The sequence below is a fragment of the Sminthopsis crassicaudata genome, chromosome 2 (genome assembly GCF_048593235.1).
Source record: "Sminthopsis crassicaudata isolate SCR6 chromosome 2, ASM4859323v1, whole genome shotgun sequence".
Taxonomy (NCBI): Eukaryota; Metazoa; Chordata; class Mammalia; order Dasyuromorphia; family Dasyuridae; genus Sminthopsis; species Sminthopsis crassicaudata.
This window is the reverse complement of record NC_133618.1, coordinates 110,546,741-110,569,669: the sequence shown is the minus strand read 5'-3', so window position 1 is coordinate 110,569,669 and position 22,929 is coordinate 110,546,741. Positions and strand designations below refer to the sequence as shown.

The window sequence follows — 22,929 nt, the reverse complement described above, 5'->3', positions numbered from 1 at the left end:
CATAATATGAATTGTTTCATGATTTCCTTTATGAATTTGTTTAACAAACTTTTAAATAAAATGTTCATAGTTCTTTGGGCCTCTGCACTTGTATAATATTTTTACTCTGATTATCTCAAGTATACTTTGTGGCTTAGATTTTTAAAAATGGAGAGCAGAGGGAAAAGCTTATATAAAATTTTAAAAATAACATTGAAAGGCAATTTCACTTCATTGATCTTTCTGTGTTTACATGTTAGGTCAAATTCAATAACAGGAATAGGAATTTGAGCTTTCTTTGGGACAGAACAGATGAGAAAATTTCCCTTCTCATTGCAAGTTTAGCACCTTCTCTGCAACATTATAATCTTGAAGATTTTGCCATAAGGTTAGTCACAGAACCGTTAAATTCTGAATAAATCACAAATTCCTTTTATTATGAGAGTGTACCACATCTGAACATTTAGTTAAGACAATAGGATGATAAAAATTATTTTCCACTTCTGTAATGAAAAGTACCACAAAGAATGAATTATAGGCTAATAGTAGTAAAATTTCATTTTGGTGAATAATGCTTAAAATTAAAATCTAAAATTATTATTTTTCTTTTAGGTTTATGACTTGTTCATTAACAATTTACTAAACATCTATAATCCATGCTAGGTACGTTGGAAAATGTAAGAATATAAGACCAAATCTAAGCCTAAAGAATTTGCAATCTACGTAGAAGAATTATATGTACTTGAACAAAAATACAGTACTTTTATTGAAAAGAGATTCTATCATTCAGCAGAATTTTTTTGAAGTAAATGGTAATGACATTCAGAGAAGGGAAGAAAATAAAACTACTAAAGGTTACAATATCATAATGAAGATTGTACAAAGGATTCTTGTTTGTTCCATGTTGTTAAACAAAAACTTGACTGTGACCAGTCAAGCCTTTATTAAAGCAACTTGCAATTAGCTAAAATCTTGGGATTAGTTGAAAATAAGGTTATGAGACACCAATTTTGCCTTTTTCAATTCAATTTGATGATGGTTTACCAGAAACTTGTGTGCCCAACTGGTTAATCTGAACATTAATATGTAAGTGAATGCAAGTCAATTTATACAATAAAAAATAGTTTTAACTATTAAAAAAAAAGAATCAAATGTCATCTTTATCATTTACCTTTTTAAAACTTTGTGTTCCCAATTTTTCTCCTTTCCTCCCCCTCCTCTTTTCCGGACAGCAAGCAATCAAATATAAATTAAACATATGCAATTCAAAACATTTCCATGTTTGTCATGTTGTGTAAAACATGAAAAGGGGCGGGGAAGCAAACAACAATAAAAAAGGCAAATTACTATGCTTTCATCCACATTCACTCTCCATAGTTCTTTCTCTGAATGCTAATGCATCTTTCCATCACAAGTCTATTGGAATTATCTATCACCTCATTGTTGAAAAAAGCTAAAATTGCAGTTGATCCATCACATAATCTTGTTGCCACTGTGTGCAATGTTCTCTTGGTAGAACTTTTTGTTAAAAGAGATGCTTGATTAATGGCCATACAACAAAAAAACTTTTTAAAAGATCCACTAATTGCCACCTCAAAGAACTCCAACAAGGAAAACAGGAAATTTTGAAACCCCCAGATCAAAGAGAAACTCTTACATCAACAGCAACAATTCAAGTATGTTGGAGCTACAATTAGAATTGCACAGAATTTAGCGCAGGCTACAATAAAGACCTATAGGCCCTGGAATATTATATATTGACAATCAAAAGAACAAGGGTTGTAATGGAAAATATATCCATCCAAATTTTAATATTGAATGAAAAAAATTGATATTCAGTGAACTGTCAAGGTTTACAAGATTTTGTCTCAAACCTGAACTTAATAAGAGCCAACATCAAAGACTAAATTTTCTTATTAGTTTGATTTTCAACAAATATGGATATTTCAATATAATTTTCAAATTCCAAATTTGCATGTTCCAAATATTTCCCTCTTCCCCCCCACTTCCCTAAATGGCAAGCAATTCAACATATATTAAAAAGACTAATTTCAAGGGACTCAAAGCAAATTGTTTTATATGTGGAAATGTAAACCACATGTCTAAGTCTGTCATTAGTAATTGGGTAGTCCAAAGGAAAGATTGGGGTAGAGTTGAGTGTGTTAATTCTAAAAAGCATAACTGTGGGGAAAAATAAAAATTACTATTTGAATGTGAAACAAGAGCAAGAATCAACACAAAGGGAATTAGATGGGCATATATTTATATGAGAAAGGATATGTACTCTAAATTTGCTGAAAAGGGGGGGACAGAGGTGTGTATAGATTAATGGAAGTGTAAAAAGATGAGATGTATGGATTACTAGGTATGGGATAAAGAGGAAAGGAAAAGGTGGGGGGGGAGAACATAAGGGAGGGATCCGTAGTAGGGTGTAGAGAGGTTAAGTAATAGCTATGCAAGTTAACATATATAATAAAACTAGAAGAGTTAGCAGGTATAGGAATTAAATACTAACAAAATAACAATGACAGGAATAGAATTTAGAAAAAAATAGTAGTAATCATTGATCTCAAAGACAAACTAAAAAGATTCAGTCGAGAGAAATCTACACTATATGTTAGCCATGTAAATACTGGTTTAGATCTGTGTGTATATATGCATATGTATATGATGATATAGTATGTATCTATATGTATGTATGTATACATAAATATATCCATGTTTAATTGCTTGACAGAGGTAGGGGCAAGAAAAGGAGAAGAAAAAAAAATACATAGCAAGGAAAAAGAGAAAATCTACAAGGAAAGATGGACAGTTATGAATAGTATCTTCCATTATATGTACTTTCTTGAAATGGAAATTTATTGTTCTATATTTTGAATTTTTTTCCTTTTTCTATTTTTTTTTTTTAATTTTGCTTTTAAGTTTCAAGTAAACACATATTTAAAAATTCTGGTAGCATTGTAGAAACACTTAAGATTTATCTACCATAGTACAATTTCAAATCACTCTCATTCTTGTAGATACCAACTTAAAAATATGCAATAAACAATACAAAATAGCCATGCCCTTTAACTTAATTACATTGTAAATAATATACTCTGAAAGTATTCAGTTTGGGGTTTTTTTTAAGAGTTAATCTGTTCAAAGATTTTCATAGGAACACTATTTTTGTTGGATATATTTTATTGGAAATAATCTAGAAGTCCTGTGATTGATAAAAGAAAGAATGGTTTAATAAATTGGGCTACCTTAATATAATGGAGTTTTCTAATGTAAGACCAGTGAGTATGAGGAATGTAAAAAAGTCTTGAAAGATTTTTATGAAATGATGCCAAGCTTAAAAAAAAAAGCAATAATAAAATTATATGACTAAATAAGAGGAAAATTGAATGAGAATATATAGACTTAGAGAAAATAACTAGAAAGTTGTTAGTCTTTTATTATACTGAAATATAAGTCACAAAGAACATGTAATTGTATTTGATGTGTAACAATTTCTTGATTTCTAACAACATAAAGTCATGAATACCTCAATGCTTTAGAACTGGAGGATGCTGATTTACTTAAATTTTCTGTTTATCTTAGGTTTGGCCAGAAAAGCATTTCAACCCAGTTATTTAGACCTTTGTAAAAAGAATCAGAAATAGCAAAACTTTCATAAATAAGTATAAAACTACACAATCTGGTTTTTCTTTTATTATTATTCACGGTCATTGTTACAAATTTAAGTGTAGAATGTTGGGCTTTAAATATGTGCCAATTCTGTGATATATTTTTAAAGATCTTTGTTACAGTTTTTAATAAATAATATCACTTTGTCTTGTGATTGTGCTCTTTATTCCAAAAGCCCAAGAATGGGGGGGGGGGGGGGAGTTGATTAAGATTTCCAGTTGGTTGTATTCTGGGCATGATGGGGGTTGAAGTCCCTTTAAGATTTCCTTTCTGATTCCCCAACCCCCATGGCTGACCTTTGATTTACAAATCCTGGTCAGTGGGTTTTCCCCATCCCCCACTGGATCTGAACTAACTTGAGTTTTCCCAACCCCCACAGTTTAAGCCCATTGAATTCTATTCAGTGCTGACTGGTTGAAAGCTAGCCAAGAGCCTGGAACTCCACCCACAAGCCTCCTTTGTAATGTTCCGAAACTGCCGCTTGCTCTCTGGGAGAAGATCTGCTGTCTCAACTCAATCTCCCGGCCAGACTCTTCTTTCTGTAGAGAGCCGTCCCAACTCTGAACCAGAGTAGACTCACTTTTCTGGCCCAATGTTGTCTCTTTTATCCTCCCAGAGAAGGAGCATGTGAGAACTCAAGGGCTTATGGGAAAATTACTTCAACCAATGAACTTGCTCCTTTTAAAGATGGTGTAAACTCCTTTTCATTTGTAAACTACTCCTCAGAAGTTCAAAGGGGTAACTCCCCTTAAAGGCTGGAACCAACGGTGTGAACTGGAGAATTGTTAAGTACCGACTTAGCACTTAGTAAGAACCTAACACCCCTTTAGGTATAAAAGAGCCAAACTGGAGCTCTCTGTTGGCAGGAGCTCTTCCCCCCAAACATGGTATCTTTCTGGCCATGTAAGGGTTCCTGCCCGCCCAGTGACCACCTTTGGCCCTGGCATCTTTCTACCTTTAACTTTACTTCTAAATCCCTACAATAAACCTTTTTATCAATCTAGGTTTTGGGGCCTGTAAATTCTTTTACAGGGGACTCTGCACTGTCACGATCTTTGAGCGGACCCAAAAGGGGTTCCCCCTTTACTAACTCTCATTCAGGCGCAGGATAGGTTTCATTTATGTCCAATAACATCAAAACTAGTACTTAAAATTTCTTCCCCCTTTCACTCACTCATTTATAGCCTATATTTAAAAAATCACAAACTTCTAGGAAATCAACAAAATAAGAATTCTCAATCCAAAAGCATTTATTAAGTGCCCTTGTCAGACACTCTCTGCTCAATACTGCAGATACAAAGACAAAATTAATCAATCCATGCCCTCTGGGAGCTTACATTCTAATCTGGGGAAACAACATTTATATATAACAAGTATATGTAAAGTAAATATAAAGCAATTTAGGGTTCAGTGAGGAGCTGTTGATAGTTAAACTTCCGAATCACATAAAGGAACAAGGAGTAAATGAATTTGAAAGAAACTTTTGAACCATTAGTGGATTTGTACCCCTATAAATATATGGATTTTCATTCCCATCAATTAAGAACATAAGGAAAGCCTAAGAATGCTGGTGGACTTAGAAAAGGTAGAATTAGGATAATAATTACAGGCAATGTAGGGCAGGGTACAATGGTCATGAGAATTGGGGACTAAGGAAAGAACAGGAGTCCTGCAGCTTCTGAGGGTACACTCATGTAATGAGTGAACAACCTCAGGCAGAAGGGGAAAATAGCTTCCTAACTCTTCCTCGGACCTTGTATGTGGACCCTGAGGGGAACTTGAATAAGTAGAAACTATCTAGGGAGATCAGCATATCCTGGAAAGAACCCCTCAAGGGGACAGAGGCTGTTCCCTCACCAAACGATTTCTAGAACCTTGGCCCCTGGGGCTAAAAGAATGGTGCGCCTCCAGTGCTATCTTCCTCTGGCCTTTGGAGAATCACATTCAAGGATACTTTCTGTAAATTTAGGGTGATCATCAAGGCATTTACAGCCAGGACAATATTTTTGTTCTGGAAAAAGCTTTCACAGGATAACTGGGCTGCGATTTATTAATGGGAAAGTACTTAAGATGTGTGGCCCAGTAGAATTCTGTCAGTCCAGGGAAAATCTGGTGCTCCTCTAAGTTGCTTATTAGTTCATAAACTAGGTGCTGTTCTACCTAAATTATGAGATCCCTAATGGAACCACATGTTCCAGTTTATGAAGAACATTCTGTTCAGGAAAACATGTGACAAAGTAATTCAATAAATATTCATTGAGCTTTCATCTTGTTCCACATGCCACTATTTCTTAAATCAAGAAATTGTCTTGAAAAAGCAGAATGCCATTTTTGGACTACTTTATTGCACTATTCATATATACATATGTACATAAGTATATATGAGTATATAAATATATAATGTATCACTGAGATAACCCACTAGAAAAGTTTCTGGAGGATTGTTCAAAGTGTCAATTAAAATACTAGAAATGTGACAATCATATAACGTTTTAGAAAAATACTTTCAAATATTTTAGCCTGTATTACAGATTATATTTCAAATATACATTCATGTGATTTGGGTTTTCCTATCAGTTACCTTTAAGCAGTTTAATTAGCAGTTACACTGTTTAAGGTTATATTTGTCTCCTCTACCAACTGAAATGCCAGCTTGAAAAGTTTCCAAAAAGTGGAAATTTAAAATTAGATATTATAAAATTCCAAGATGCATCTCTACCTATCACTGAGCTCAAAGAGAATGATATAAAAGAGCTTTGTATTTTAAATACAGAAAGCACCCAATACCAAATTACAAATGCAAAACTTTCCATATCACAAGAACAAGACTGTAGTCCTGCTCTATGGTAGCTGATTAGATTCATTTTGGCTTGGCAAACATTTATTAAGCACTTCTTATCAGCATCTACATACTCTGCTAAATTTTGGGGATTTTGTAACAACATTTCCTGTGCTCAAGGAGCTTACATTCTTCTGGTCAGTCATTTTCAGCTTCACCTGACTTAAAATTCACTTTTTGGTGAGATGAAATAATTTCACTTTCAATTACATAAAAGTCATTTATTTACTCAAATGAAAAGTGGGAAGAACTAAAGAATCTGAGGAAAATTAGATAATAAAGGTCTCTAAATCATTTCCAGAGGTGAAAGAAGCTATGATAAATGCCTCCACCATAATACCAACCATAATCTAACTTCTTTGAAGGAGCAGTGAGATGTTAAAGAGACACAACAATTACAAAGAAACAGCTTTATCCAAGGAAGAGTCAGTCATGAAACAAGTATAATTTCTTGGGATCTTGCTGCCTACTTCAGATGATCCCAATCCTCTATTCTTCAGGCCCAGGCTTTATTAACAACCAGCAAATCTACACATTATATCAAATGGCCACAAGAGACCCCTTGGGGGCACCTGCTGCCTATAATAATAATGCTGAAAAAAATTTTTTTCAATGACATGGTCATTACAGTATCTATGTAAAATTTGCTTGAAAGCAAATTTGAGATAATTCATTAAAAACACAGGCATATATAAAGTCATTACAGTGAAATGTCTTTGAAGTACATTTTTTTGGAGGAAAGTTTATTTGCTCGTGTATTGGAGCCTTGATATAAGCACCCTCTTCAAGTAATCCCTTCAATAAAACCAGTGCCATAGATGAAACTTTATTGCAAGGAATACTTTGGACACTTCTATGGCAACCTCTTCGGATACGTGATCCATTAAGATTTCAAATCCCCACACTATATATTATAGCAAGACTCCAGTGTATAAGATAGGTATAAAATGATGCATCTTCATCATTTTCATTGCATCATGATGCAATTCAAAACAGAATCTTAAAATGATATGCAATTATGTATTCAAAAGATATACACTCCATTTCAATTACACAAGTCCTGTACTAAAAAAATCTAAATTGACTTCAAAGGAATTAAAATGATCTTCACTTTGCATATTATCATTAACATAACACTGACTGTTCGGCATAAAACTGGGGTTATTTGAATTAGGATTGCCTGATGATTTAGATCCACTTACTGTACTGTTCTCTAGACAAGTAAAATCTACAGCATCAAAGACATCTGCCTGTGGCACAAGGAGAGGAGGGCTGGCGCTGGAGCCCACTGCAGACACCCTGGCAGAAGGGGTCGGATGCAGTGGCCGCCTGTAGTCTCTTGGGGTTAACACGGAGTTATATGACGAACTCTCAAGATTCATGCTCACAAAGGGAGTCTCAGTCTCCATCATACCGTCACTGTTGGGCGTTGTAATATTCATAGGACGATTCTGCAACATGCTGATATTCACACTAAAAAGGTCAGCCTGGGACAGAGACTGAGCTCCAATTCCATTTGTACCATTGTTGAAAAGGCAAGGATCAGAAGTTTCTAGACTATTTGAAACATTAGCTGTTTCCAGGAATGACCGGCTACTCTGTGATCCAGAGGGAAGTGTCCCTGTTGGAAAACCATTTGGTGAATGTGTATTAATTGAGTTTATTGATGTAGGAAGAGTCATTGAAGGCCAGCTTGAAGAAGGATAAGTTCCCATTGAAGGTAAAGTTGAAGCTGGATGTGACATTGTATTTGAATTTGACACAAAGGGTGAAGGAAAGTAAGATGGGACTTGATGCATAGTTCCTGGAGTTCTTGACATTTCTGTTAGAGGTACAAATTAAAGAAAAATTTTTTAAAAAGTCATTTTTATGAAAAAAGTATAAAAAATTAAAAGAATATTTTCAAAGAATCTTAACATCCAATTTTAGATACAAGAATTCATACATATTATTTAAATAATGTGGTTCACATAATCTATAGTTCATATACATCTTTGGGCACAAAATAGCCAAAATCCCTTTAGGTAAAATTATTCTACTAGTCTTTGAAAATAGCTGGTTACACTCAATTTAAGCAAATGTTTTTGTAAGAATATATTATTATTATTATTAATTAAATTGTAATTAAAGTGTAATCTCATTTAGGAAATTATGAAAATCTAGTTCTTGAAGCCCCTGTGAGAAAATTGGGCCTATTTCATATAAATATTTAAGTGGAACCACTGCTAATTCAAATCTAAATAACCAGAAATGTTCTACCAAAAGACAGCATCAAAAAGTAGATGAAGCATGACACTTGGAGTTGAATAACCTAGATTTAAATTCTGCTTCGGATTAGTTGTGTGATTATCAGGCAAATCATTTTTAACCTCTCAAAACCTGCTTTTCCAACTGTAAAATGGAGGTAAAATAACTCACAGTTATTGTGAGGAAAGTGTTTGAACTTTAAAGTTCGGTATAAATGTGAATTAATATTTTTTGCACTGCACTTTCAAGATAAAGAGGAAAATCAAAGGAAAATACATTCATATCAAGATTTATTAAAAATACATATACACAATAAATAAAAGACACTATAGATTCAACCTAATTTCCTAGACCATTTACAACTTTATTTAGTCAGAGATGACTCTGCAGCACTGCAAGATTCTTCTTCAAACTTATAGCTCAATATCAATAGATATTCATACTACTAAGTCAGGTTACAATTCTTCAGTAACTTAGTTAATTATTAATTCAAAAATTAATTATTAATTTGATATTAATTATTATATTATGAATATATTATACATATATTTTCATATAATTAAATATATTATATATAATATATAGCTTATATTATATATAATTATTATATTATTAATAATTTATTATTATTTAAATTATTACTTTAAAATTAATTAAAATAATTAGTTTTAATTATGTACCCAAAAAATCATTATTCTCAGGCAAACTATGCTTTGTACTTAGGTGGATTAATTTTTGGATGTCCAAAATTCAGCAGATTTTGTGCCCCATGGGCATATCTAATGAAAATATTAGGTCACTTCTACACCACCACAAGACATTTGGAGGTCTTTGACCATAAAAGAGATAAGTTCAAAGTGTTATGTTTAGTAAAATATGGAAGTAAATACATTTTAGAAAAATTTCAATAAACAAAAGGGAATTTTCTAGTTAAGTTTTAGTTAACCAGAAATTTAATTAACAGAACATCTTTTCCTCCAGACATTCCAGTTAATTATATATTTTCTGTAAAACTTCACTTATTCTCTAGAAAATGAGAGTAATATAAATATAAGTAACATAATCAAGGAATCAAATACTGTTTCATACAGACACCAATAAATTTCAATATGATATATATTTTAAATTTGTGGGGAAACATCAAATGAACAATTTTTTCTACATCAAGAATGATATAAGAATATATAAAGCACACTGGTCTTTCTGATTTCCACATCTGTACAAAAGATCAACTACCTTTTTTGATGATAAATACCTTTTTTGATGATTCTCACTTCTCCAGTTGATTGAGGAGGACCAGCTTTTGATCTTTCTGGAAAGTTAACTATAATTTTTAAAACTTTAGTTAGTATAATTTTGCAATTTACATTTTAAAATCAGATGACTTTAAAAAATAAATGAGAAAAACCTGTAACATTGTGGCTCTTTTCACTAGTGAGGTGATTCAGGCCAGTTTCAATAGTCTTGTGATGGAAAGCCATCTGTACCCAGAGACAGGACTGTGGGGACTAAGTATGAATCACAACATAACTTTTTTTGTTGTTCTTAACTTGCATTTTGTATTTTTTTTCTCATTTTTTCCCTTTTTGATCTGATTTTTCTTGTTGCAGCATGATAATTGTGGAAATATGTATATGTCTAGAAGAATTGCACATGTTTAACATGTTTGCCATCTAAGGGAGGGGGGTAAAGAGAAAGGAAGAAAAAACACTCAGAACATAGGGTGAATGTTGAAAACTATATGTTTTGAAAATAAAAAGGTTTTAAATTTTTAAAAAAGGAAAAGAAAAAAAATCCATCATTTGATTTTGAAAATTTGGTTGAGTGATTAAAAGTAAAAAAAGAAAAAAAAAATCCTTACCTTGGAGCAGCTTCTGGAGATCTAAAGTTGTTTTTTGTTTCTTTGATTTATTACCATGTGGATCTGGTTGGATAGGAAGGAGGGGAATACATTAATCACACAATTATGTTTCTACCCTTTAAAAAAATAAATGTACTGCTTTAATCCCAAATATGTAGAAAGTATGCTTTAAATCAGTGCACATAGGAAAGCAGGAAGAAAAGGAGAACAAGCATTTATTAAGCATCTATTTACTATATGCCAAGCACTATGCTAAGCACTCTTTAAATATCTCATTAGATTCTCAAAACAATCCCATAAGGTAGGTGTTATCAATATTCCCATTTTACAACCGAGGAAACTGAGGTGGACAGAGGTTAAATAATCTGCACAGCTAGTAAGTGTCTGAGGCTGGATTTGAACTCAGGTTTTCCTGACTCCAAGTTTAGCACTCTAGCCACTGTACACCTAGCTTCCTAGGAGTGATTTAATAACTACTGATGCATTAGATCAGTGTCAACATAAGATTTTCTCTTAAATGTAAAAAGTATCATTTCTTCTATAGGATTTGTGGGAGGGGGAAAGAAAGATTTAAAGTTGGTATTGGAAAAAATTCACATACAACATTCTAAAATTTGTAGTTTGTTAAAACCACAAATAAGTTGATAGTTTGAATCCTAATATAATCATCAAAAGGCTCTTTCTTCATACATACATACATACATACATACATACATACATACATACAGAAGAATTTCTATCAATCTGACCCTGACTCACTTTTACTTGTTTAAAAAGGTTTAAAGTATTGATAGAAGATAGCATGAATTAGTTCCCAAAACATCTGCAGCTTTTAAAAACTGTTATGCTTTGAATCTATGAGTTACTTAACAAATTATCTTAATTCAAAATTATTGTTTAAAAATTGAACTTAGATAAAAATACAAGGTTTCACCTGTCATCTAGGGAAAAGAGTGAGGGGAAGGAGGGGAAAAGTTGAAACAGAAGGTTTTGGAAGGGTCAATGCTGAAAAATTAATCATGCATATGTCTTGTAAATAAAAAGCTAAAAAATAATTACTGAAGACCCTCAAAGAACTTTTGTTTATGTTGCATATATTTATTAAAAATGAAAAAAATCTTTAAAAATATAAGGTTTCTTTTTCACATAAGAAAGTAGTGCTTTTCTCATGTTAGCTACATAATATAATCTTTATAAATAAATGGTAGAGGGCAGCTAGTTGGTACAGTGGATAGAGTACCAGCCCTGAAGTCAAGAAGACCTGAATTCAAATCTGGTCTCAAACACAACACATCCTAGCTGTGTGACCCTGGGCAAGTCACTTAACCCCAGTTGCCTCAGAAATAAACAAATAAATAAATAAATGGGGAAGATAGTAATTTAATCAGTGCAAAGGAAAAAATAAGAATTAGGTACATTTAGTAATGATTAAATCATAAATGTATATAAACAAAGAAACTCAAGTTAAAGAAAAAATATTTTATCAAGTATTTAAAATATTTATACTTATTAATCAGAATTCTTTCCCCAAAATTAATTTTAAAAGAGTTTAGGATTAATTAGCTAATTAATAAAGAATTATTAAATGTCCATTATTCAATTAATGAGGACAAAGAATCATAAAAATCACTACACATGTGGCAGCAAATAACTGCTACTGATTTGATGAATGTTCATTTCAAAAAAAGTAAAAAAGAATTTACAGTGATTTTGCTTGCTTTCACAAGGTTAGTGGGAGGATCACAGACACCTATATTTAGAGCAAGAAAAGACCTCAGAACTCATGTGGTTCAATCTTCCATTTTACAAATAAGCTTTCTGAAGTTGAAGGGACTTGCCCACAGTGGGCACAGGTGATGGAGCTGGAATATGAGTTCAGGTTTTCTGACTTCCAAAATCAATTGCTCTTTCCACTACACTAAGAAAATAAGACAGTGTACACAAAAGTGTTTTTTTTTAAATAAGGTATGATTCTATATCCAAACATATAATATGCATAAATGTGATCTGTAATCAGTTAAATGTGTTATATATATAGGTAGGTACACACATATAAAAAAAACTAGTAGTTTAATTTTTTAATTGAAAAAAAAAAAAGAAAATGCAAAAATTTGCTTTACATCTTATAAATTCATCTTAAGTAAAAATGAAAGCCATAGATTATTTTCAGCAAAACCCTTTTTAGTACTTTCTTAACTCCTAATTCCTAACTCCTCTTTTCATGACCTATCTACCTGGCTCAAAGCCTTTCCCAATGACATAGGTCTGAATCCCATTTGAGACACCAGAGATACTGACTAAGCACAAGTGATTGAGAATTCTTCATATGTAATTAATGTGGGAAAGGCTGCATCTGGAGGACAAACTTTACAAGATATCATACTGGAGAAAAGCCCTCCCATGTCATAAGTGTGAAAAAACTTACTCAAAGGCCAACCTTTTGGCTTTCATCGAAAATTAAGCCATCAGGAAACTCAGACTGACACAAGCCCTTTGCTAATTATGAATGTGGGGAAGCAGCATGGGGCAGTGTGGCAGAGGCCCTGTTTCCCTCTCTTATCTCTGTGACCTTCCCCAAGTCCCTTAAGTTCCCGGGAGGGGAGAGGAGGTTGGACATTATGTCTCTAAAGTCCCTTCAAACTAAATCCTTGCTCCTTACACCTCTTTGAGCCTCAGTTTCCATCTATAAAATGGAGATTATCATGTGAGTCTGCAGTGCTAACATCACAGGATTGTTTTTAGGTTCAAATCAAATGATGCACTTCAAGTACTCTGCAAATCTTAATGCTCTTTAAATCTCACTTCTTAGTAATCCTAAACTACAGAATCTCATCCAACTTCCTGTTTCCTAAGCCTGTCCTGTACCCTGGACTCCCCCCTAGCACACTCTTCTCACAGCACGGGGTCCAGCTCAAATTCCACCCTTTCCATGGATGTTTCCCCACTTCTACCTCCCCTACTTACTCTGTATGGACCGCTTTCTCTCTAAGAACTCTGTACCTCTCCTATACTCTTTCTATTTGTAGTTCTTTGTGTCTATGACTACTCTTTCTATCACAAATTGGAAGCTCCAATAAGAACAAGGTGCATTTTTTGTTTTACATATGCCTCACAGCAATAAGAATGCAATAGCCTTATAATGTAATATTTATAATATTTAGCAGTCATATAGTTCTTGAATGAATGATAATTTGTAAAGGAAAACAAATAAAAATACAGGGAGTACTTCCAAACTCAGATTTCAATCAAAATCATAAGCAAAACTATCTTTTAGGAGATAAAACTTTTCAAGTGGCAAAATAGTACCTTTTTCATCTGGCAGATATCGAAAATCCATGGATTCACTAACTTCCTGGTCCGAAGGTCTTCGGAGCTGCATTTTTACTGTTACAGGTTCAGTTATTTCTTTGTAAAATGGTGGTGTTCTGAATACAATGGCTACCTGCCGATGTACATCTGCTTGTGAAAAACTACCTTTAGCTTCCCATTCATTCAACACAAATCGAACTTCTATATCATCTAGAAAATAAGAAGCAGAAACATTTAACAGTAGAAGATTAAGATATAAAATGTGTATATTCACATGAAATAAATTCAATGAAAGAACGCAAATAGAAGTACCTTTCTGAACTTTGTCGCAGAGTAGGAATATTTCATCCCCTCCTTTGACACTTCCACAATTCTTGTTTACCCGGCAGATCCTTAATTCTGCAGTATTAGGTGCTCCTAAAGAGAATTTGAGAAAAAACTGAATGGATATTTCCACAAAATCTTCTACATTTCAAGAGTAAAGCTGTAATAATCATTATGATGACAGCTAACATTTATATCACATGTTTGTGGCAGCCCTTTTTATAGTCGCTAGAAACTGGAAATTGAATGGATGCCCATCAAGTGGAGATTGGCTGAATAAATTAAGGTTTATGAATGTTATGGAATATTACTGTTCTGTAAGAAATGACCAGCAGGATGAATACAGAGAAGCCTGGAGAGACTTATATGAATTGATGCTGAATGAAATGAGCGGAACCAGATCATTATATACTTCAACAAGAAGACTATATGAGGATCAATTCTGATAAATGTAACTAGGTTCAGCAATGAGAAGATCCAAATCAGTTCCAATTGATCAATGATGAACAGAACCAGCTACACCCAGAGAAAGAACACTGGGAAATGAATGTGGACTGCTTGCATTTTTCTTTTCCTTAGGTTATTTTTACCTTATTTCTAAATCCGATTTTTTTTTTTATGCAACAAGACAACTATATAAATATGTACACATATATTGTATTTAAGATATACTTTAACATGTTTTAACATGTTTGAGACTTCCTGCCATTTAGGGGAGGGGGTGGAAGGAAGGAAGGAAAAGTTGGAACAGAAGGTTTTGCAAGGGTCAATGTTGAAAAATTACCCATGCATATATTCTGTCAATAAAAAGCTATGATTAAAAAACAATAACAACAACAACAACACATTTATATCACACTATGTGCCAGGCATTGTGCTAGGTGCTTCCTAATCATCTCATGTGATCCTCACAACAATCCTGAAAGGCAAGTGCCATTACTATCCTACAGATGAAGGAACAAGCCCAGAGTCACCCAGCCAGCACACAACAGAGGCTAGATTCGAATTTGGATTTTCTGGATTCGAGGCCCTACACTCTCCACACACACCTAGAAGCTGGTGGCTTGAACATCAAATAAACTGAATCACACCTTTTAAATAATACTAAGGCACTAAAGATCACATCTGCCTCTGCTAGCTTTAGGACATTCCCTGAGATCACCAGGGCACTCAAACTCCCACAGCACCCTCCTAGCTGGCCCCCTGGCTCTCCACCTTCTGGCCACTGCAATACCACCTGAGCCACCCTCAGGAAAAGATGATCTGCTGAAATCCCATCTTCCTGCCGCCTGTTTCAGTTTCTGATCCTCAGCACCTTGTTGGTCTCAGCTCCCCGGGCTGCCTCTTCCGTGTGATTGCAGGGAGGAATAAGAAGTTCTTCTCTTATCAACCTTCCAGAGAACTCTCCATTTTCCATTAGTGGTTCTGCTTAATTTCTGACACAAGCATTATGCCCTGGCCCTAGTCCCTACTTCCCTTTCTGCCTTCTCTTGTGTACAGTCTCCTCTTGCAGGGTACAACGGCCATCTTTTTATCACTTGTATCCCTAGTACTGAGCATATAATGCCTGGCACAGAGGATTCAATTCAAAAGTTTAATGAATTGAACTGAAAATTACCATAACTGATATTTCTGCTACACTTTTAAAATTTTACAAAATTCTTTAAGATGAGATCCTGGGTCACTGGTGGGGTTGGCCCCAAAGGAGATGAGCTCCATCTTACAGGCCCATCCCCTGTGAGGTTATGGATAATCTCATTTTCCTGTATCAAATGAGAAAGACAAGTGATGTCAGACCCTGACATCCCCATGGACACCCCCCCAACTCTGGTGAGTCCCTTTGAAATTAAACCTGCCATGGTGTTCTGCCTCACATTGTCTTTTTCTTTCTAGCTAACTAGTTTAAAGTGTTAAACTCCTCCATGGATTTAGTCTGCCAGTTAAGGACATACTCCCACCTCAAGGAATATTCCCTTTCTTTTGGTTAATTGTGAGTTCCACTGGGGAACTTGTCGTTTCCATTGTTAACTGTTAAAACTCTGACACTATTTCATATTTACCATATCTGATGTCTATTGTATCTCTTCATTTTTGTCTGCAACCTACCTTTTGCCAAAGAGAATGGCTATTGTGAATTCATCGCATGACCAAAACCCAAATTTAAGTGCCAAGTGCTCTACCCAATTTCATCATTTGGTGCTGTATTTCAATCACATAACTTTACATATATTATCACAGTGGTTCTTTGCAACAATCCTATAAAACAGACACTACTGGTCATTTTTTACACCCATTTTATGGATGATGAAACTGTTTCTTTTATTATTATAGCTTTTTATTTACAAGATGTATGCATGGATAATTTTTCAGCATTGACCTTTGCAAAAACTTCTATTCCCACTTTTCCCCTGCTTCCTCCCACCTCCTCCCCTAGATGGCAGGTAGTTCAATACCTGTTAAATATATTGAAATACACGTTAGATCCAATATATGTATACATATTTATACAGTTATCTTGCTGCACAAGAAAAATCAGATCTAGAAAGAAAAAAAAATCTGAGAAGGAAAACAAAAATGCAAGCAAACAATAACAGAAAGAGTGGAAATACTATGTTGTATTCCACACTCATTTCCCAGTGTACTTTTGTTGGGTGTGGCTAGTTCTATTCATTACTGATCAATTGGAACTGATTTGGATCTTATCATTGCTGAAGAAAGCCACTTACATCAGAATTGATCCTCACATAGTATTATTATTGAAATATGTAATGATCTCCTGGTTCTGCTCATTTCACTTAGCATCAGTTCATGTAGGTCTTTCTAAACCTCTCTGAAATCATCCTCCTGGTCATTTTTTGCAGAACAATAATATTCCATAACATTCACATACCATAGCTTATTCAGCCATTCTCCAACTGATGGGCATCCACTCACTTTCCAGTTTCTAGCCACTACAAAGAGGGCTGCCACAAACATTTTTACACAGGTGGGTCCATTTCCCTTCTTTAAGATCTCTTTGGGATGTAAGCCCAGTAGAAACACTGCTGGATAAAAGGTTATGCACTGTTTGATAACTTTTTGAGCATAGTTCCAAATTGCTCTCCAAAATGGTTGGATTTGTTCACAATTTCACTAACAATTGTCCCAGTTTTCCTGCATCCCCTCTGACATTTGTACTTATCTTTTCCTGTCATCTTAGCCAATCTGTGTAGTGGAATCTCAGAGTTGTCCTAATTTGCATTTCTCTGTTCAATAATAATTTGGAGCCCCTTTGATGAAACTAAGTTTCAAAGAAATTAAGTGGCTTGCCCAGAGTCACACAGATAATTGTCAGAAAATGATTCAAGCCTGTGTCTTGTCTACCACCTGGCTGAATTTTTCCCTAGAATACTGCCTTCTGCTAAATGCTATACAATTCCACAATCTGAAAACCTTCAATGTCTCCTCAATGCCTTCCCAATAAAAGACCTTTTAGTCAATCTATTTTACTTACTGTTTTCTCAAAATACCCATGTTACTTTCCTGCCTTTGCTTATTCTTTCTTTTACTGGGAATGCCCCTTTCCAACTCTCCAACCCAGAAATTCTACTCTCCTCTGATGTCTGAAGAGATGCTTCTTTCTTCTGTGTTCTTACAAAATTGACCCCTCCCTATAAGTACATCTACCCTATCCATCTATAAATTTCCACAGCCTATGTCTTTCACAATTTGAAGTGGTGGAGTTGGCAAATATATTGTTGGTTTAATCTTGTTTGTACTTGCTTAACCATTATAAATATTCAAATATTCAAACAATAACAAGAAAGTACAAATCAAAAGCCTTGAAACCACAAAATGACACAAAAAATTGTAAACTACTTTGTGTGTGCTGCTGCTTTCTGGCTGTTTAAAGGAAACAAAAGCTGAACATATTAACTTTAATAAGACAGTAATCAAGTTATCCAACGTATTTCACATGGATTATGTTTCTGTTTAATGTCAGAGAACACATTCTATTAGATTTTTTTCATTCTGCAATTCTTCTATATCCTTCAGATTCATCATTTATTATAACACAATGATATTATGTTTATAAACCATAATTCTTTTAACTATTCCCCAACAGCTGAATGTAGAGTTAGCTTCTAGGTTTTTCCAAGTTATTACTAACAGTGGCAATGTTCCTACTTATCTTTTCATTAAATTTTGTATCAGTTCTAGTACCTTGTGCAATAAACTTTTATTACTTAATAAACATTAGCTGAATCAAAGACTATTGATTATATGAATGGATGAATAAATTAATTAAATACCAAATAGTGATTATGATTTTAAAACTATATTAACAGCTAGAGGAGTCATAGGCCCAAGTCTTGTTTATATTACTGATCTCATAATCATATATAGAGTCAAACATATGTAATAACTTTAAATACAAGTATTTTAACATTTCACAATCTTTCACTAGAAGAAACTTATGAAACAAGAAATAAAATTATATTGAAAGAGATGGCAATATCCTAGTAAAACATCAATTCCTCATCTATTCTGAACAGAAAATATGGACAGACTAAAGATCCAAACCACCATAAATTACAAATTACAAGAAAATAAACACTTATTTAACATGAAATAATGTTCAGGATAAGAAACAAACAGCACAATTTAGAAGAACTGTATAATTTATTACTTATACTTGTTACCATAAATCTTAACATTAGAGGAAAATAAATAGCAAATTAATGAGTCATCTATTATATATATATATATATATATATATATATATATATGTTCAGTGCAGGAATTCCCTTTATAGCATCTCAAATGGTTAAATATATCTAGTTACAACTCTTCATGATCCCTTATGGGATTTTCTTGGCAAATATTCTGTAGTGATTTGCCATTACTTCTGCTCGTTTTATAGATGTAGAAACTGAGGCAAACAAGGTTAAGGGATTTGCCCAAGATCACACAGCTAGTAAGCATTTGAGGATTTACTGAGTTCGTTATTTCATAAATGAAGGCATCCCATTTCATTTTAAAACCACTAAGTCTTTTGACATTATTCCTTATTGCTGAGTTGCAATCTGCCGTGTGATTTCTATCTACCAGCCCTATTTGATCTGATTTCATTATCATATGTTAAGAGGTAGAAGGGATCTGGAGACAACTGAGGTCAAACCCTCATTTTACAGATAAAGGAAACTAAGGCCCAAAAAGGTTAAGTGCCCAAGGACACAACAGCTAACAAGGAGAAATCATAATGTAAGCTCAGATCCTGACCCAAATCTAGTGCCTTTTCTACAATACTCTAAAATGACAATCAAGTCTTTCTTATTGGTCAGACTATCAGTAAGACAAATTAAGAATGTATCAGATGTCCTGCTGCTCAGTGTGAGGTTTTCCTGTAAATTTCCAGAGTTTGAAGTCTCCCATATCTTATCTCTGTCCATTTTGTAATGAAGCTTCAGAAAATACCAGGCATTGCTTCCATCCAAGTAAGCAGCCTGAAGTATACTCCCATAAACATCACTTTTATTATCTTCTCCTTTTACTTTGATATTTCAATGGATTTATGATTTGAATGTGAGCAATCCCCCCACCAATGTACTACAGCCCATCTCTGCCTTCGTTACTGGTAAGAGTCCATATCTGTCCAAAAATTCCCAATAGACTAACGCTCAGGAGGTTTTCCTGTTGTTTCTAAACATTTGTGTGGACACACAGTACAGTGGTCAAACTGCCCAGCTATTACCTCTTCTTGTTATATAACCAGTACTCCTTCTCTGGACATTCATATCTTTGATGGTGCTTTCATAACCCTTTTTTAAATACAAATAAGGGATATGATGTAGCCTATTTACACCAACCATGTGTCTTTTTTCCATTGCCCTTCAGGCCATCTGTGACTTTAGTTTTCTGAGACTGTGGTTTTTTGTTTTTTTTTTAAATTCATACAAAACCAACAGGAAAAATACACGTGTTAAAAAAGGGGGGAGGGGACTTCTAGTGGTTAGCAGCTCCCCTAACTCAATCCACTCTGATGTCCACTTCCTATTCACTTCTGGACCCATGTTTAATTACCTGGCACAATATGGATAATAAGCAATGCACCAGAGGAGATAGAAAGCTGGCTTGGGGGACAGGAATACAGTGATTCAAGGCCCATCTCTGACACATACTGAGTGAGGGATCACGAGCAGGTCGCAATACCCCCAGCAACACCCTCAGCAACACCCTCAGGCCCTACGTTGTAGAACATGTGCAGATCAGCATAGATGGAGGAAGCTCTTCCTCAAGAACTCCCTATACTTACAAAATCACACCTCTCCTTACAAAAAAAAATGAAGATAACATGTAATTTCAACCGTTCTGTTTTTCAAATAAGGTATGCAAAATACTTTTTTTACAACCACCGTAGGAAGTATACAAAGAAGAATTCAAGACCAATTCTTCTGAATGCTGTTGACACAGTTTACCAAGAGTTTGGGAAAGCATTTGACAAAGTCTCTTCCCTTCACCTTGTATGTGGGTATGATAGAGCTATGGGGGCCAGATTGATGCTATGGAACTGTCTGACTGGACCCAAAGAAGAGAAACCAGTAGAGTGGCTGCCTAGGACTGACGACCACTCTTGGGTCAGACCTTTGGCATTATGCTCAATAAGAAACTGACCAGAAGAAAGCAACAAGGAATGGAGGACCACAAGCTCAGTGGAAGGAACTTTAACCCAGGGATCTTTAACCTAGACAAGAGAGTTTTTGAGGGGCATGATCACCACCAAATACATGTGGGCTGTCATGTAGAAAAAGAATCAGACTTGTTCTATATGTCTCCAGATAGCAGGATTACAACAGCGGGGTAAAAATTACATATTTTGGCTTGATGTAAGGAAGTTTAATCAATAATCTTAATGATCAGAGACAGAAAGAACTATTATACAAACAGACCATTATGCCTTTGCCTTCATAATTGCCTGTTATATAAACTACAAATTTGTATTTTGTATAATACAAATACACTAGAAATACCTACCTGATTATGTTTTTTTAGGTATCTGGTGGAAGCCATATTTTCACAACTTTCAGGGATAGATTTCAGTTTCCACCACTTAACTACATAATTTGCATCAATCAATAAATCTGGGTTCCTTAAAGATAATTATTCTGAAGTTTCTAGTAGCAGTAACATAAACTGTTCTCATAAACTAATCCATTTCTAGTAATAAATATGCACAGCTCTAGTTATTTGTTTAAAACTCCTTTGTTGACATTATCTATTGAATTCTCAATCAAGAATATGTGTGTGTGTTGTTTTTTTAAACTAAGATGCTTGTGTATCTGCACGTTACAAAGAATGAAATATGTATTTAAAAAGAGTTTGTACTCTAAGGAAGGACACAAGTACATATAAAAATATATGCAGTACAAATATGAATTTAATAAATATATACATTCCCCAAAGGAGTCAAATACAAAACATTCTGGAAGGGAATGCTGAAGAGTTCATATGGATGTTGCTCATGGAGCTCTGTTTGATCCCACTCTTAGATATTAGTCACTTCACAGGATCCAAATGGAGATAAACCACCATGGATTATATTTCATAAATCCAATGGTTTATAACTGTTACCACTTTTTACATTTTCTTTTGGGAGGTGAGGTTTGACTGTTCTTCCAATTCATCTCTGACTTCAGGATGCCAGTAATTCTCTTAACATAATCCATCACAACATTCTCTTTGATATGTTTATGCTGAATGTATCATTTTATTATTTATGTTAGTAATTTAAATCAAATAATGATTATAATACATAAACTTCCAAGTCAAGTATTTAAATCTACAGCATACCTCTCAAGCCTTATTTACATTATTCTCTTATGCAGTATATGAGACTAAAATACTGGCTACTTCCTAAACCTGACATGCCATCTTCAACTTGTTCAACTATGTACTGATGTAAGTTGCTCCTTATGCCTGAATATACTTCTTTCCTCCTTTTAGGTTCTGCAAATAATCATTCTTTAATTCAGGTGCTATCAAATCTGTGAAGTTTAGTTTGTCTCTCCCCTTCAATTGATGTCTTTTCCTTCAGAAAAAAAAGCCTTCTGTCCTAGTCTATCCCCTGCCCTAATAATTGCCTATTTTGTGTTTACATGTGTACATTTTGTATTCTGTACTCCTATAGCATTAAGCTGTAGGAGTAAGTTCCTTGAGGGACAGGATGATATACTGTTTTAATCTTTGCATGCCTAGCACTAACAAACGCTTTGCATATATACTAGGTATTTAAATTGTTGTTGAATTGGAGTGACTCTTCAATTAGAAGAATGACAAAAACACCAATTCCTATCTTTGAGTCTTTCAGGAATTCAAAATTAATTAAGCTTAGCACATAATAGATGTTTAATAAATGACTGATTAATTGAATCCAAATACATTCATTTTTTTTTCTGGCTGTTTCTTCTTAAATGATCAGTGAAAATAAATATCAGTTGGTAGGCTGCTGACTCTTTCAATACTCTCCATCACATTTCAGATATTCATTCTAGTAAGATGACAGACTTGCCCTTCAGCCATGGTAGGCATAGAGATGACCAATTATGTATCTCCCTCAGCAAGGAGTATCAATCACAATTAATAAACAATATTATGCTTGCATCTTATAGTCTAACAGATAGTTTTTGAAAGTTGTACTGACCAAAAAATTTATTAT

General features: G+C 34.1%; 1 protein-coding gene across 1 annotated transcript in view; it reads right to left on the bottom strand.

Annotated features, from left to right (window-relative positions):
- Positions 1 to 4,886: 4,886 nt before the first annotated feature.
- REL (REL proto-oncogene, NF-kB subunit) overlaps positions 4,887 to 22,929 on the bottom strand; it is a 65,910-nt gene continuing 47,867 nt past the window's right edge. Inside the window, exons 6-10 of the mRNA XM_074287002.1 lie at positions 14,223 to 14,327; positions 13,908 to 14,120; positions 10,602 to 10,664; positions 9,996 to 10,064; positions 4,887 to 8,315 (exon numbers count right to left, since the gene is read on the bottom strand). Of these exons, the coding sequence (XP_074143103.1) occupies positions 7,543 to 8,315; positions 9,996 to 10,064; positions 10,602 to 10,664; positions 13,908 to 14,120; positions 14,223 to 14,327 (1,223 nt within the window). The 3' untranslated portion in view covers positions 4,887 to 7,542. The remainder of the gene's footprint in view (positions 8,316 to 9,995; positions 10,065 to 10,601; positions 10,665 to 13,907; positions 14,121 to 14,222; positions 14,328 to 22,929) is intronic.